This window comes from Corvus kubaryi, unplaced genomic scaffold (assembly GCF_017639235.1).
Source record: "Corvus kubaryi isolate FWS band 111438036 unplaced genomic scaffold, C.kubaryi_AGA036_p1.0 37322, whole genome shotgun sequence".
Taxonomy (NCBI): Eukaryota; Metazoa; Chordata; class Aves; order Passeriformes; family Corvidae; genus Corvus; species Corvus kubaryi.
Window position 1 is genome coordinate 1481274 of NW_024581101.1, and position 16774 is coordinate 1498047.

General features: G+C 51.7%; 1 protein-coding gene across 4 annotated transcripts; it reads left to right on the forward strand.

Moving 5' to 3' along the window:
* The first annotated feature begins 710 nt into the window (after nt 1-710).
* LOC121665225 (probable G-protein coupled receptor 83) lies at nt 711-12462 on the forward strand. 4 transcript variants are annotated; one of them, XM_042029213.1, is made up of 6 exons: nt 711-899; nt 1072-1348; nt 1433-1703; nt 2477-2602; nt 3264-3397; nt 6562-12462. In XM_042029213.1, the coding sequence occupies exons 2-6, from the start codon at nt 1320-1322 to the stop codon at nt 7154-7156; spliced, it is 1155 nt and encodes a 384-aa protein (XP_041885147.1). In that variant the 5' UTR covers nt 711-899; nt 1072-1319; the 3' UTR covers nt 7157-12462. The 4 variants fall into 4 exon arrangements, with proteins under 4 accessions (XP_041885147.1, XP_041885144.1, XP_041885146.1 ...); XM_042029210.1 differs by having other exon boundaries at nt 716-899; nt 1072-1703; XM_042029212.1 differs by having other exon boundaries at nt 716-899; nt 1117-1703.
* Nucleotides 12463-16774: the final 4312 nt, after the last annotated feature.

The following is a 16774-nucleotide window of genomic DNA, read 5'->3' on the forward strand; positions in this document are numbered from 1 at the left end:
ACCAAAAAACAAGCGCTGAAACTCCACCAGAAGCTTTTCCGCAAAGATTCGTCCCGGGAGAGGCTTGTGAGGATGGTTTTCCCCTTTTCCCATTAAGGCACTGCCAGGGTATCTGCAAACACAGATGCTCCGTGCCCACTCGCCACTGTGGTGGGCGCTGCCCTCCGCCCTGGCCCCACAGCGCCGCTTAGCCCGAGTCCGCAGCAGCCCCTCCGGGTACCGTGGGAGCAGACTCGGCACCTGCAGGGGCGTGTGCGCGCAGGAAACCGCGGCACTAATTAACCCCCGGTAACGACTCCCGGGCCGGTGGGGCCCCGCCCGCACCGTATTATGAATGGAGCAGCCCCGCTCCCCGAGCCCCGCCCCGAGCGGCGACTCCGCTACCAGCGGCCGCACGTGCGGGGCGTGAAGGGGGTGTGCGGTGCGCTGCGCAAGGTGCGCGGGGTGAGAGGGAGTGCGCAAGGTGCGCGGTGCAGTGCGGAGGGTGCGCGGGGTGAGAGGGGTGCGCAAGGTGCGCGGTGCGGAGAGTGCGCGGGGTGAGAGGGAGTGCGCAAGGTGCGCGGTGCGGTGCGGAGAGTGCGCGGGGTGAGAGGGAGTGCGCAAGGTGCGCGGTGCGGTGCGGAGAGTGCGCGGGGTGAGAGGGAGTGCGCAAGGTGCGCGGTGCAGTGCGGTGCAGTGCGCGGGGCGCGGTGCGGTGCGGAGAGTGCGCGGCGGTGAGCGCAGAGGGCGCGGCGCGGCGCGGGCAGTGGGCGCTGCGGGGTGTGTTGTGAGTGGGGTGTGTGCAGTGCGAGGTGTGTGGGGTGTGCGGTGCGGGGTGTCCTGCGCGGGGAGCCGGAAGAGCCGCTGCTGCCCCTTGGGACCGGAGGCCGAAGGGGACAAAAACGGCCGGGCAGTGCGAGGTAAGTGAGGGGGGGTAAGGGTAGGAGTTAGGGAGGGGGATAAGGGTGGGGAGTTTGGTTTCTCCTTGTGGTTGGAGTGTGCAGGGAACTGGCATGTAATCATGCTGCAGTGTATGCACTGTCACATATAGACCTGTCTGGTCCAGGAAGTGAAGTGTTGGTTTCTATTCAGAATTCAGATTTCAGTTGCTGGAAAAACATCTTTGGATTTGTTTAGAGTGGAAGGTGAATGTTTCTGCATTGGGAAGAAATTCCTGCGACAGCAGCACGGGATGGTCAGGGAGCCTGCTTGAGCCCAGAGCTCACCTGTGAAGTTCTTGCTCTTCTTGGTATGTGAGAGAAAGTGTGGTCTCAAACCAGCCCCTTTTGGACACACCATTGGAACTGTTCCTCAGCAGGAAAGACTGGGGTTGACCTACCATGTCTCGCTCACTGCTTCAGCCATACAGGTCACAGGTGATGGGGTTTCTTGGGGAGTTTGACCATTACTCTTCACTGGCCAAACTCATGTCCATCTACCACACAACTAACAGGACCATCTTCAACTGGACAGAGAGCCGCATTGTTGAGTGGGAGAAATTTGCTGAGCTGGCTAAATATGAGCCAGAATCCCAGAAACCAACAGTGAAAGCGCTCCTAATCGTGGCGTACTCGGTCATTATTGTCATGTCTCTCTTTGGGAACATGCTGGTGTGTCACGTGGTGCTGAAGAACAAGAGGATGCACTCTGCCACCAGCCTGTTTATCGCTAACCTGGCAGTGTCAGACATCATGATCACACTGCTCAACACACCTTTCACCTTGGTAAGTAGCTGGTCTTGCTGTCCCTTCAGCCAGGACAGGAGTCTCCCTCCCACCAGAACTCTGCCTGGTGGTCACAGGCTTTTCTCCTAGGGCTGAGGTGGGAACCCAACACCACCAAGTCTAACTGATAACTCTCCCAGGCAAGTAAAACACTGTTCAGCAACCTGTGGGCTCTCTGTTTCTCTGTTAAGACTCTGTAACTCCTAGAAACTCTAAAGCCTCTCCATGTGTGCTATGAAACCCCAGCAAGAGCTTTTTGGGTGATGAGAACAAGTGCCTGGGTGAACATGTGTTTTTAATGCTCATGCAGGAGAGCACTAGAGAGTCCCTTAGTGGGTCAGAACAGTCTGAATGCCAGTCATACTGGGTGAGTGGAAGAAAGTAGTCACACTTTTCAGAGATGCCAGCTGGATAAAGGCTTCAATGAAATCTCTCGAGATCTGACAGTGGGGTTGATATCAAACCTTGGTCCACTTTTTCCAAATATAGTTGTTAGTGTAATAAAAAGCTATTACCACTGTTTACAAGCAATGTCTGTAGAACAGGCCAGGAGGGCTGTGGTAGCTCCACTTCATAATCAGCAGGGTTTGACCCCATAAACTCTTCTGTAAAGGTGTTTCAGAGACCAGGATAGCTGATCTTTCTTTAAGTTTCAGGTGAAGCTGCCCAACCAGCCGGAACCCTTGAGCCAGCTCAGGTTCCAGCCAAGGGACTTTCCCATGTATTTGTTTTCAGCACGTTTTTCTGGCTGATGAGCTGTTGTTTCTCCTCAGGTCCGGTTTGTGAACAGCACGTGGATTTTTGGAAAGGCCATGTGCCACATCAGCCGCTTTGTGCAGTACTGCTCCCTCCATGTCTCCACACTGACCCTGACAGCCATAGCTCTCGACAGGCACCAGGTGACACTGCCCTCCCCTCTTCCTTCCAAGGCTCTGGGAGGAGACTTGAGCTGTGAGAAGTTTTCACCCATGTCTCTCTGTGGCCATGACAAATGCTGGCTGTGTGTCCAGTGCAGGGCAGCAAGGACAGCCCAGGCCATGTGCTTATCCCTAGCAATCGCTCCCCTTCCCTGTGCTATTGTCAAATAGTAAGTTCCAGACTATCAGATTTTACCAGCTTAAAGATCTAACAAAGAAAATTTCATGGAAGGTGAGTTTCTGTCTCAGCAGAGGGGAGAAAAGCTCAGCTTCACAGGCCCAGCTAGAACAAGAGACATTTCTATATAGTTCATACAGAATAAACAAACATACCCCTGAGTGAAGACCATTGTGTGGGAATCTTTTCTTTTTTTGACCTAATGTAACCCCCAGCTTAAGGAAAATGGTTCTCACAGAACAAGGTAGAGGATGAAGTTTGAAAGTTCTTCTGAGCAGACTGAGAAGTTCAATGTTTCCCATTTTCCAGGTCACTCTAACGAGCAGGACATTTTCCTAATCATGGCTGTCATTTTCCTCTCATTAGCTGTGTTAGGTTATGTCACAAACCGCCCACCCCCCATTGTGGGCTGTGAGGGCCTTTGCTTCCCGTGGGAGAAGAGTCATGACGGAGTCTCTGTTGCAGGTCATCCTGAACCCACTGAAGCAGAGGATGTCCCTGACGAAGGGAGCTCTGAGCATCTCTGTTATCTGGCTGATGGCAACCTGTTTCTCCCTGCCCCATGCCATCTACCAAAAGCTTTTCCAGTATAACTACAGGTGAGTGATCTCCCCTTCCCAGTGAGTGTGTGGAGGTCTGGCAGCCCTTGTGCAGTGCCACTCACTCAGCAGGGAGGGCGTTGGAGTGTCCCAGGCATGGGGACAGTGGTGTGGGATGAGAGGGTGTTGGTGTATGGGTGAGATCCCACTTCCCACAGCAGAGGCTGGGGCTGTGGAAGAGCCTGCTGCCCGGGGTTTGCTCTTGCCACTTCCCACATGCCCAGATGAGGGTCTGGGTCCCACTCCCAGCCATGTGCTGGGGCAGTCCCAGGCATAGCCTGGCTGGGGCACAGATATTAGTGACACATACCTCCTCCAGTGCCATGGCCTTGCCAGGAGAGGCTCTGTCCCGAGAAGATAATTTTCTCCTGAGGGACTTTCCTCTTCCCTCCTTTTGCCTGCTCAGTTCCTCAGACCCAACAAGACCAAGCCCATCCAACTTGCTCAGGCAGGGAGGAGAGAGAGAGTCAAACTGCAGTTTCAAAAAGGAAGAAAATAAACCTCCTGTTGGGAATACCTGTGCTGACATCTCCAAAGCTCTGCAGGGAGCAGGAGCAGGGGACCACCCTGGCTTGTCAGCAGAGCCACCAATCCCTCTTCCCCAGGACTTCATACATTGAGTCTCAGGTTGTGACTTCCCTGTATTTCATCCATGTGGATTTATGAAGCGGGACCAACCTTCCCTGAAGCTTGAGGTTCCTCTGCCCAATGTTACACTAATGAGAAAAACAAAGAGAAGCCCCCACCCCCTTCTTCTGAAGCAGGGCTGTGGGGGACCAGTGTGGAGTTGGGGGGACCCAGTGAGGGGCAGGTGAGGGTCCAGTGCTTTGGCAGGAACCAGAGCTGTCCTGGTATGCCATGGTGCCTCCCCGCAGGAAAGGGAGCTCTTTGCTTGGCTGAGCACAGTGACAGCAGATGAAGTGGAATTTAACATCCACATGAGGACTGCTGAAATATAAGAAAATACAGAAGGTTCTGATATAGAGGGAAAGAAAGAAAAAGAAAAATAAGCTTCTGCTTTTAATATCTCCCCACAAAAGGCCCAGCAATGGCGCTTGTCTCTGCTGTAACCCTCTGCCAGGGAGAAATACAGAATCCAAACTTTGGGGTTGCTTTGCCCTTGCAGTCCTTTCCTCTGTGGTACCCAGCCTGTTCTGTCCCTCCTGTCCCCACCAGCCTGTGGCATTGCTGTGACCTCTCCTGTCTAGAAAACAGTCTGTAACAGTACCCAAGTGGGATTTTTGTGGCGGGTGTCATGCTGCTGGTGCTGCCCTTCGCAGGAATGCCAGCCTCGAGGCCAAGGGGATAATCTTACCATGACCTGTATTTTCAGGCTGAGATCAGCATCCCAGGGAGTGGGGCAAGGAGACACTGACAGGCAGTAGGAATGAGATTTCTATTGTAGATATTGACCTTCTCTATAAAGGACAAATCTAATTTTCTGCAGCCCAGCCAAGTCCCTCCTGTTGGTGAGGGAGGGGAGCGTGAGTGTCTGCACAGGCTGTCACTGCTTTTTGTGTACGAGGGGCTGCACCAGCTAGAAGTGTGACTGGGGCTTCACAGTCCTCCCCTGCCTGTGCTTGTGCCTGATGTGACTGAGATACTCAGGGGATATCATACCTCCAACTGTCCAGACTGTAAACACAGGGCAGGGTTACTCCATGCTTGCATTGCTCCGCAGCTGTGCTTGGGGATTAGGGAACAAATTGCTCATGAATGAACGAACACTATGATCTGTTTCGGGGCACCTGTCTCTGCTCATCCTTTGGCATGGCCAGAGGAAACCGAGCCCCGTGTTGGCACGAGGCAGCTCAGCAATATAAGGACTTCCAGGACATGCTATTCCTGTCCCTGCTTTCCATTGAAAAAAAAAATCCCAGTTGTAATATTGCTTGTAATAGCTCTGCAGGGCCAGGGCTCCTGAGATTCCTACCAGGGAGTGGTTAGGGTTCTGGGATGGGAAACAGGAGCTCCACCAACATCCATCTCTGGTTGTACTACACAGCAGCACATCTGAGTCCCTGATCGTACCAGAATTCACCAAAATATTGCCTTGTCACATCCCCTTTGGCAGGTCCCCTGTGCCAGGGGTGAGTCAGATCCAGGGGAGGAAAAGCCAAGACTGCAGTTCAGAAAGGATGATTTTCCCTTCTGCGTCAGTTCCCATCTTGAGTGGCGTCTCCAGGTCCTCTGTGCTCGGTGGACCCATTGTCACTCCTCTGACCTCATCCCCTGCTCCAGCTGCCTGTTCTCAACAGTCTCCTATTTGTGGCACAAAAGGCAGCTCCAGTGGTTGAAAACAGGATATTAAAGATACTAATCAATACTGCAATGAACAATACAGCTTGATGAGGGCTAAAATCTGTGCTGAATAGAGGAGAACAGAGGACAAGGGATGAAGAGAGAAGAGTAAAATGGAATAAGAGAAAGAAAGAAAGAAAAAGAGAGGGGGGAAGGGAAACAAAAGGAGAAAACATCCACTGGAAATAAATTCCATCACTTCCAGTCACCAGCTGCAGGGTGTGGAGGGGACACGTGGTGCAGCAAAGGGTGCTGGACCTGAGCCACTGCTGGCCAGGCAGTGGGAACACACCTGGTTCCTGGATGGGATGGGACAGGTGTACGGGAGTTGTTAAAATGAGCTGTTGTGTATGATCACACTCAGTTCTTCTGTCAGTTAATTGTCAGTGGTTCAACTGGAGCCCAGTGACCAATCATCACACCAGTTTTAAGAGGCAGCAGGAAGGTTGTAGGAGCTGATGGCAAGGGAATGGTGGGTAGGGAAGGGAAGGGAGGTGGGTTGGTCATGCCTGTGAGGCTTTCTCACAGCCTCCAGCCCCTCCCTCCCCTCCAGAACAGCTTTGGCTTAGAGCTGCTACAGCTGCTCTCGCTGAGGGATCCTGTGCTGGGGGGTATGGCAGGGTGAGGGGTCCTGGCTGCTGAGGGGCACAGAAGGGTGGGTGCTCCCGTGGAGGGCAGAGGCTGCAGGTCCAGCCTGAGAGAGACATGTCAGAGCTGTGGCTCTGTATCCTCCCTCTGTCCACACTACACCTCTGACCAGCTGGCTGTGGGCAGTGTGAGACCCCCACTGTGGTTTGCTGGGCCAGCAGCACCCATGTGACGGCAATGGCCATGTGCTCTATCTATATTTCTTCATTTTCAAGGGAAGCCACTGTCCGGAGTCTGTGCCTTCCTGATTTCCCTGAGCCTGCAGAGTTGGTCTGGAAGTATCTGGACCTGTCTACCTTTCTCCTTCTTTACCTCCTGCCTCTGCTGATTATCACTGTCACCTACATGCGTCTGGCCAAGAAGCTGTGGCTCCGCAATGCCATCGGGGACATCACCACGCAGCAGTACGTCACCCACCACAGGAACAAGAAGAAGAGCATCAAGATGCTGATGCTGGTGGTGGTGGTCTTTGCGATCTGCTGGTTCCCCCTGAACTGCTACGTGGTGCTCATCTCCAGTCTGGGCATCAAGACAAAGAACTCGCTCTATTTTGCCCTGCACTGGTTCGCGATGAGCAGCACCTGCTACAACCCCTTCATCTACTGCTGGCTGAACGAGAACTTCCGTGCAGAGCTCCGGTCCCTGCTCTGCATCTGCCAGAAGGCGCCACAGGCTCAGGACCAGGTGCTGCCACCCAGGGCCATGTCCTGCCATGAGGCATGGGTGGAGCAGGCCAGGTGCAGGAAGGGACCTGCCTCCCAGGCCAGATGCTCCACTGGGAACCTCCCAATGGCCAACACGGACCTGTGAGCCATGGAGCTGAGGGGAGTTACCTGGCTGCAGGAGGCATCAAAGGGCATCTCCCAGTCTCTCCTCAGGAGCCAGCGTTGCTGCTTTGCCTTTTCACTGCTGACTTTTGGCTGGTCTCACTGTAGCCCCTCCTCTGCTTGGCGTGGTGGGCACACAGCCTCTCCAGCACTCTACCAGTAGAACCCATGCTGCAGCTGGCCCAGGGGGCAGGAATATGTACAGGGGGCATGGAGCTTCTCAGACAGAGTGATCTACTTTCCGGTTTTCTCATTTTTTGCTATCAGAGGGAGTGGATCTGGGTTTCCATCACTGGGCTGACTCACTGGCCTGTAACATGTGCCATAATGTGGGGCTATGCACAACAGTAGAAAAGGATCCATGATGACAGGTGTTTGAAGGAAGATCTTGGACATGCAGATGAACTCCATCCGTAGGGAGTCTCACCAGTTAGTGTATAGCAAAGTATCCAACAGAGGTAAGGATTGTTAACAGCCATTTTCCTCTCAGATTCTGCTGCCCCTCCTGCCCTCTGTCCCACCCACAGCAGCTGGAAGCCACCCTCAGACAAGGGGAGCAGGGATGCACCCTAGGAGCCATGGCCGTAGGCTCAGAGGGCATGATGACAGACTAATGTAGTTCATTGAGAAGTTCTTTTTATTATAAACATATTAACTCAGTAAAGAGAGCTACACTGGCACTTTACAAAAGGCCACAAAATATTTCATCAGGGCTGTAGCATTGACTCACTGAAGAATGGAATCATTCTGCATTGTTACTAGTTGCTGTGAAAGTCTCATTTAAACAACAGGAGGGCAAGAAAGGGCCGTAAGGAATGTCCTGTGAGGAGCAACCGAGGACTCTGGGGCTGTCTAGTTGGTGCAAACCAGGTGATGGATTCCAGAAGCCCAAGGGCAGCCATATCTGCTGGGAGGCTCCTGGTCTGCCCGGGTGATAGCCCAGACAGAGCTTCTGCCCAGAGAGGCAGTGGGGGGGCCTGAGTGACTTGAGGGAATAAGGACATACTCCCACCACCTTCCTGGGGGAAGATAAGCCAGACCAAAGAAGGAAAATTAAGGACTGTTTGGTTTGGTTTTTTGTTCTGTTTTTGGTTTGGTTTTTTTTTTTTTGTTATTTTCCATTTGTGCAGTGAGAAAGAACAGGACAGAAAGGAGGGGGGTCCTTTCTTCAGGCCACTTGACCCCAGTTGGGTACCTCGGGTGTGCACTGCAATGCCTGCACCAGAAGAAAACAGCAGAACATGAGGAGTGGCAGAAGGAATGGGTGAATGCTTGGTCCCTGAGGCACTTTGCTTGGAGCTCACAATTATTGAACATGGGAATTCAAAGCTGTCTGTGCTGGGTGCCAGCGCTCTCTTCCCTCACTGTACAGCAGGGTTTGTTTTCAGTCAAAAAGCATAATTGTAAGTTTTTCAAAATGTTAAAATCATGTCTAATTAATGAGCATCATTTAATTATTAAGAGAAGCTATCATTTGCTTTTCTACTGTTCCTCACCCCTCATTAGCTTTTGATAGCAGCTCTCAAACTGCCATGTATTGTCTTTTATATTTCTTAGGTTTGTTTTCCTTCTTTTCTTTCCTTAAATGGCTTAATAACCTTTTTTTCTGGAGGAATCCAAGCCCTTACTCCAAAGAAGTGGGTCTCTCCACACTCCCTTGATCTTCTGCTAATCCCTGTAGTTAGCGATCTCTTGCTGTCAGAAATAACCTGGCTGGTTTTCCTTGGATCTGTCAATTGCAGCATCTCCTCATTGCTGAATTTTTCTCCCCTAAATGGGCAGGATGTAAGAGCTGACTGTATCGAATCTCCGTAACGGCTCAGTTATCTGGACTGATAATTATCAATGCCTGAGTGAGATTCAGGGCCTTGCATGCTTCGCCCAATGCCCCAAGGCTCCTGTATCACTTTAGGATGCCCTAACTCCCAGCAGCTCTCAGGCAAACATAGAATGCACAATATATATAAAAAAATATAACCTGAGCGTTGTTTGACTGGGGCACACCTCAGTTTGACTGACAGCACCTGAGGCAGGAGGCTGCATCCCTGCTGGACTCCAAGCCAGGCTCTGGAAAAGGGAATCTGTGAAATTCGGCTTCTGCTGGGTCTGAGTCAACTCAGCATGTAAATAGATGCTTAAACATTCCTTAATCTGTCTCCAGTCCCGCCGCCCACCTGTGGAAATGGCTTCCTGAGCGGCGCCGGGATCCAAGGGAGAGCTCCCAGAAACAGGACCAAGGATGTGCTCCCGCTCCCAGCCGGACAGTGCTGGTGGGCGCACGGTCCTGCCCCGGCCGGGGCAGCAGCAGCGCTCTTCGTGTCCTGCAGACCCGGAGCTGGAACCGGACAGGAGAGTGGGGTGGGAGGAGAATCCTCCGCCATGAGGAGACCCCTCCCTCTTCCTATCTGTGGACCGAACCCTCACCCGGTGCCTTCGGTGGCTGTGGCGCGGCTCCCTCGGCCGGCGAAGCCCCCGCGGGGCAGAACCCCGAGGGAGAATTTGGAGGGCAGATTATTGAAACACTGAGTCACCACAAGTCTACTCCCGGCAAACTATTTAAGCACACACAAATCAGTGTGAAAGATCCAACGAGACATGTCTGAGTGATTAACAGCCCAAATTTATTAAGGTTAGCTCATGCCAAATGCAGCAGAGTGCCTTCAGCAGAGTTGCTGATGAAGACGATAACAGGGAACACAGTGCAGGGGATACCTGAATTCCAGAGACAAATCCTCTTATATAGCCCCACCACATAATGAACAAAGAAACCACAGCATGCCAACTAGATTAACAAAAAGCTAGCAGAAAAACCCCCACAATGAGTCAGAAAACTAGCTCAGGAAGGAGAAACAGAATACAATCATCATCACTTAGCTCTTCAAGTGGAAAACAGTACGGAGGGGCTGGCCAAAGCACGCTGCAGGGATAAAGGGGAATGTCTTCAGTTTAATCCATCTTAAGCCCTGGAAGTGGGGGTGTAGGTGGGCCAGTGTCAGACCATCTTCTTGCACTGAGAAATAACTCGGCATCTTCAGTCACTCACAGATCAGGGGAGGAAGGAGCTTGACCCTTACCTGGGAGACTGGATGTGAAAGGCACACCCCGAATTCCTGCGTGGGAGATGATGTGCAGCTGCCCTGTGCCCCAGGCAGCAGGAAAGTCTGTCCCTTGAGCCCGGGCACACAGCTCTGCCCTCTCACCGACTGTGGAGACAACCTGCCTGCCCCCCAAAGAACCCACCTGTCCCCGAAGAACCCACCTGCCCCCACAGAACCCGCCTGCTCTCTCCCGCCGCCTCCCCCCGCCACTACTTCTGCGCTGCGGTGGGCAAAGGAACGCTTCTGATCTCCCAGACTTTGGATGGAGCCCAGGCAGGAATACCGGCAAGTGAGGGCAGGTCTAGCACCAGGCACAGCGTGCAGCCAGTGCTTGGTTTGAAGACTAATGGCATTTCACAAGCTGCCCTGTCCTACCAGTGCTCAGCAGTGATCCCCACCCCAGTTCCAGGGTCTGTTCCTAAACTGCTCTCCTGAGGTGATACCAGAGTACTCCCAGTGCTTGGCTCTTCCCAATGTGCAGAGCAGGTACATTGGAGGCCCCTCTCTCCCCAAATGGGCTGTTGATGTTGGGTGTCTGCACTGGAGCAGGACTAATGTCCTTTGGGGTCCCTGATGGGATGGGGCAGCGGTACCAAAGGCTGCTCTGAGCAGTGCTGGAGAGAGCCAGGAGGGACTGGCCAGAGCAGGCAGGGGTGTGGGTGCTGTGCCTGGGGTGTGCTGGAGCAAACCCTCCCTCGGGAGGTCACATGGAGTCCCCACAGGCAGCAAATCAAAAGCACCTCTTGCCCTGCTCCCCAGCCCTGGTATTTTGTTCTTTGCCCTGGTATAAAGGGCTGGATTAATGTACTTGGCCCTTGACTGATGTTTCACTCCCCCAGCAGCCCACACTGGCTGATGCTGCCCAGTTCAGTAGTGCCAAATTGCAGAAGGACACTGCGGCGAACTGTCAGTGGAGAGCAGCTCTCGCTTAACCAGAGGCAAGAGGGAAAAAATAGTAATAAACCCCCCCAAAAGCCACAGTCTTTGCAGGAACCGGGTCTGACTGTACAACAGAGTAGTCTGTCACTTGAAGAGACTCCTCCATGACAGGCCCATAAAAGTCTCCTTGGCAGATGAGAACAGACTAATTGCTTTATAAAATCAGATGAATGGACAATCTAATGCATCTGCTGGAGACAAACCCAACTGCTTTATGGGACACTGTAAGGGGCAAGTACAGGGTGTGTCCCCATTAATGGAATTTCTGCTTATTACTTCACAATTAATGGGGCTTTAGAGCATGATGGTTTATATTCTCTATATCATTCCCACATGCTTTCATTGCATACATCTGTATCCGATCCATACTGTGTCCTGCAGGCTGTGGGACCTTGGTGGTCTCCTGTCTCCAGGATTTCTGCTCTGTAGGGACCTGCAGTTTGTGTTTGTAGCTGACAGCAGCAACAGGGATTTTCAAAGCCTCATTCTGACCGTTCCTTGCTGTTCCTACAGCACTGCAGAAGACATTTCCATTTCAAACCCACACTTGGAGCCAAGCTGAACACCACAATCAGTGTGACTCCGGGGTGGCCAGACTGTGGGTACCGATAGGAGATAATTTATGATACCTAACAAAAATGATGGCAGCAAGTTTCAGAGCAGCAGATTTTGTTTCTATTTTTGAGACAGACAATATTTGTTTGCAGCCACATCCTGTCTCAGGCAGTTTTCCACAGGAATTAAGCAATCAATTAATCAATGGTCTCAACCTTTCGCAGCTTCCTTCATCTTCCACAGCTTATTTTGACCTTTTACTGGTGCTATATGCCAAACATGGCAGAATTCAGAATACAAGGAGTGCCTGGATCACTTCAGTGATGGATTTACCACAGTTCCACCAGTGGGGAGTTGCAGTAGGCTGGGTGGCTCTGGGCTGTTTTGGACAGTTTCATTTGCTTTTGAACTGTAATGCACTGCTCAGACCTTTCACCTTCAGGTTAATAAACCAAGTCTCTCCTAAAGGCTGGAAAGGAATCGAGTTTTAGTTTTTACCATTACAGTATTTCTTTCACAGTACGTTGTCATTCCTGAACTCCACAGTTCAGTTATTTAACTGTTCATCTCCATTTCTCACCCTGTTCTGGAATTAAACACACCAGTTGCTCGTGCTGATGAGCAGTGACTGACGCCGACTGTTCCTGCATGGAGATGGCAATGGCTGCACTCCAAATAAAGTCTTTAATGCAGTGTCCTTTCCCTCTTTACGTTTGTGTTTCTATGGGAGGATATAGATTTTCCCCCGTTATTAAATTTGACACACCCTGTGTTCTATTTAAGAGAATTGCTCTGACTTGCCTTACTTTGCCTTTCATTTAGGAGAATATAAGTATTCTGCTGTCCTGCACAGCTTGCAGGGCAGGATGTAGGGACATTCACTCTCCAGGGGAACTGTTATGATTAACAGAGCAAATAAAGACCATGAATATTTAGCAATATATTCAGGCATGTCAGCTATAAATGGGAACATCTTCACCACTTGAGTAGTTCTCAGCTTCTTTGTGAAGCCAAGCTGTCAGTTTATTTGTTTTGCCTTTGTTTCTCCTGGTCACTGTGCAGGAAGGAGGGATTGAGGGGGAAGGTAGGACAAATGTCCAATTTTCCTCTCTGTAGTGTTGAGCATTGCTAACACATTCTCTGCTCCCCCTCCCCGTACAAAGTTGGGGACAGGAGCCTTTCCTCCATTTCATTTCTGTCTGTATTGATGTGTTTGTGTCCACACACACACTCTCAACACCAGGCTGCCATTTCTAACACTTTTCTGTGGCACAGGTGCTGCAGGGCAGGAGCATGACCCTGTAGGTGCCCAGGGCAGAGGGCGTGGGGCACATGCTTTGGGAATACCCTGTGGACAGGACCAGGATAAGACAATGGTGAGGAGCAAAGCAGCTCACAGCCCACCTGCTCTCGATGGAAATGTCCTTGCTCTGTTCCCTGGGTCCCATAGCACAAGGGCCCGGGCAGGACGGGAGCTCCAGCCTGGGGTCGTCTGACTTGTCTGACTTTGGAGGTAGCCAGGGCACAGACCTGGGGCATTGCTCTGACATGTTAACATTAACTGTAGGGGTAAGAAATGATGAACATTGGCTCTGTTGTTATTGTATTTGATTGGGGTATTTATTTGTAATCCTGTAATTCCTTCAAACCAGCTCAGGGGAGAATGAAGGGGAGTGTGAAGAGGTATTTAATGGGTTGTAAAAACACTTTATTCTTTTGCTAAAATTCCATCCCTAATGCTGCTGTATTGGAAGGCAAACCAGCCCAGTACCCAGGCTACCAGCTCTCATTAAAGCACTAATTGTCATAGAGAAACAGGCTGGCCAGGCTCAAAAACCTCATTTACCACCAGGGCTCGAGGCAGGAATATAGGAATTTCATTTGGGATAATAATGTATTTTTGAAGGATAAAAATAATAATAATTATTGGCATCAGGTTGTCCCCAAAGACAGAGTGCTTTTTTGCCTCCAGCACAGCTCATGTCTGGATTTGTTTCCCCTTAAAAATGAACATCTGCTGCCAATAAAGGAATTAGGATTTTTTTTTTTTCTCGATTGTGGTGGATGTTGCTGCTCACAGTTTGGTCCTAGATGAGATGCTTTGCTCTCATTGATGTTCCCCCAAGCATTCTGCCCAGCTCCTCAGAGTCTGGTGGCTCATTTGCCCACTGAGACCATGGGTGACAGTGGCACTTCCTGCAGGGGCACCCAGCAGCCTTGGACACCGTGCCCCAAACATGCACTGTGACGTTTTCAGCTGCTTTTTGAAAGTCCCTGTGAGTGATCTGACAGGTTGGGAAGGTGAGTGTGGAAGACAGAAGAAAAATAGATTTCTGCCTCCTGGCAAACACATCCAATTCAACAACATGCTGCGAAATGTGTGTTTTCCTTTGCTTGTGATTGCCCTCGTGTCCTACAGAGACTCGGTGAGGTGAGAACTGAGTGTGCAGGGGAAGCCTGGGGAAAATACAGAATGAGAAAAACAGAGAAGAAACAGTAAAAACACCACCTGTGGGGAAGGAAAGTGGAGAAGGAAAGGAACTTGGGTATGGAAATTCAGGTCTCTCTAATGGATTTCAGTCTTCAATTTTAGCAATGGAAATTTATCTGCCTGTTCCCCCCACCCCTGTGCAGGGCCCGGGGCACACAGAGGGCAGGTGTTTAAGGTTTCTTTACTGGTGAGCCCCCTGGTTAGGCAAGGAATGAAGTGTGAAAGCAGGGAAGCTGTTTGCCAGGGCGCTCCAGAGCTGTCGGTGTCATTCCTGCCCTTTCCTCAATAAACACTGCAGCTCAGGCTCCCCAGAGCAGTGTGTGCTTCCCCTCTCCTGCATGGAAAAGGGCAGCCATCCCCTCCCTGTTAACGACAGCATTTCAATAGGTGCTTTAACAAAACGTTGTTCTTAATCCAGGTCATCTCAGCCCAATGCAAACATAGGGCTTTAGTAAAAAGTCCAACTGTGAAAGCTCTTCTTCTGTGCCCTCAGAATCTGCATGAGGGAGATCTTAGAAAGCTCCTCCGAGTTCACTGTCCACAGACCATGCTGTCCTTGTTAACACAGAACTCATGAATTAATCTGGTTCTAGGCAGGATCCCACCTGGAACACTTCATTTGTGAGAGCACCTCTTCACCCTGGCCAGCCCCCTCCACCAGCTCCCCCTTTGCCACTCAGTGCTCATGGGGAGAAGGACATGCCCTCAGAGCGGGGGTCACCTGTGACAAGGATACAAAGACCTCACGAGACTTGCAATCTCACCTCAGCAGGTCTGAGATAAGCTCTGCTGAGGGGTCACTGTCCACACAAGGACAGGGCCACAGTCCCTACCTCTGCAGGTACATTTCAGGGTGTGCAGGTGAGGTATCCACACCCCACACTTTTCACTAGAGCTCTTGAAGCAAACCCCCATCGGTCAGGAACATGTGGCTCAGTAGGACTGCTGGCTGCGATCTGTGGCTGCTGGGAGCAGCAGGACAGACGTCTGCCTTCCTGCTCCAAAGACAGCTCAGGAGAAGGCCTGGTGCATGTGCCTTGTCTGGGCCAAACAGCATTCCCTGGCATTCCCTTGGTAGCTGGAGGCTCACCAAGCTTTGAGTGCCTTTGCACAGCTCTGCATCCCAGCTGGAGATGCTCCTGCTGGAGGCAGCTGAGGTAAGGACCGGGTACCCCAGCACCCTGACATGCTGCCAACCTCTCTGTGAAGTGTGGCTGAGGCGGCACCAGGACTGGGGGTGGGAGCCAGCCTTGTAGTGGCCACCAAGGAATGGGTCCTCAACCCCACACTTCTCTGCTCACATGGAGCACATGTGTTTATCTGCCAGCTCTGCTTCACAGGAGCTACCTCTTATCCCAGGGTGGAGTATGAGAATCCCAAGTACTTTGAGGGGAACATGATTGATTTATCATTGCTCCTTGGGCTTCAGCCAAAAACGAGGCAAGACCAGACAACACAAGCGCTCTCTGGTGAGGAGCAGAGTGGGTGTAAACCTCTTGTTCACTGGGAGTTCCTGCCTTGGGTGGGAGCATCTGCTCTGCATGGGAGGGGTGCCCCTGTTCTTTCAGAGGAGCAGACCTGAGGTGTGGCCAAACCCACCCACCCTTTACCTACTGCAGTGTGTCCAGTCACCTGAGAATGCAGAGTCCGGATGGTTACAACCCCAGAGCCAGGAATCACTTGAAGGTAAGGCATGGCATGCCTTGAATTCCCACCCCAAAAGCATGCAGGAAGCTGCTCTCCCAATGGACACCTCTGGCCCTCTCCTCTTGCAGTGACAGTGGCCTTGGCCAAGTGACAGACACAGGCAGAGCTCTGGGCTCAGGTCACCCATGGGAGGGCCACAGCACCCTGCCCACACCTTCTGCCTTGGGGTGCAGGCATGGACACGGGGATCATCACCCCTTGCAGACTGTGGTGAGGTTGGGTGCTCTCAGAACACCTGGGCTGCACCATGTAGAGCGTCTGGGACAACAGGCTCCAGGCACCCACATACTCCACAGAAAAGGCTTCTTTGGAAACTGTGGGTGCAGAGTACCTGTACCACTGCATGGCTTTGTGTTTGGGGGTGGATGACTGATTCTTCTGGGCCCTGACTCCGGAGGCTGTGCTGTCCATAGCTGTTATCCTGTGGTATGACAGAGGCAGCCAGGGCTGCAGACACAGCACTGCATGGGGATCCTCACACACAGGATGAGCTGCAGCACTGCAAGCACTCATAGAGCCTGCCAGAGTTTGGACAAGTATCATAGCTTTAATTAGACCAAAAACATCCTTCATACTAATAATTATTTTAAACAGATCAGTGTAAGGGCATGAACAGGCTTAACGAACCTGTAATTACCGAGCTTAAACAGCAACTGCTCCTCAGCGAAGCTTCAGGAATGGGAGTTCCTTGGGCATTGCTTAGGGGTCTCTGCCTCCCTCTGTCCCCAGGCCATGCCGTGAACCACACCTGAGACTTAGCCCCTCTGGGGAATGTTAAACCCACCCAAAACCAAAAGCTGATGCCTGTGGT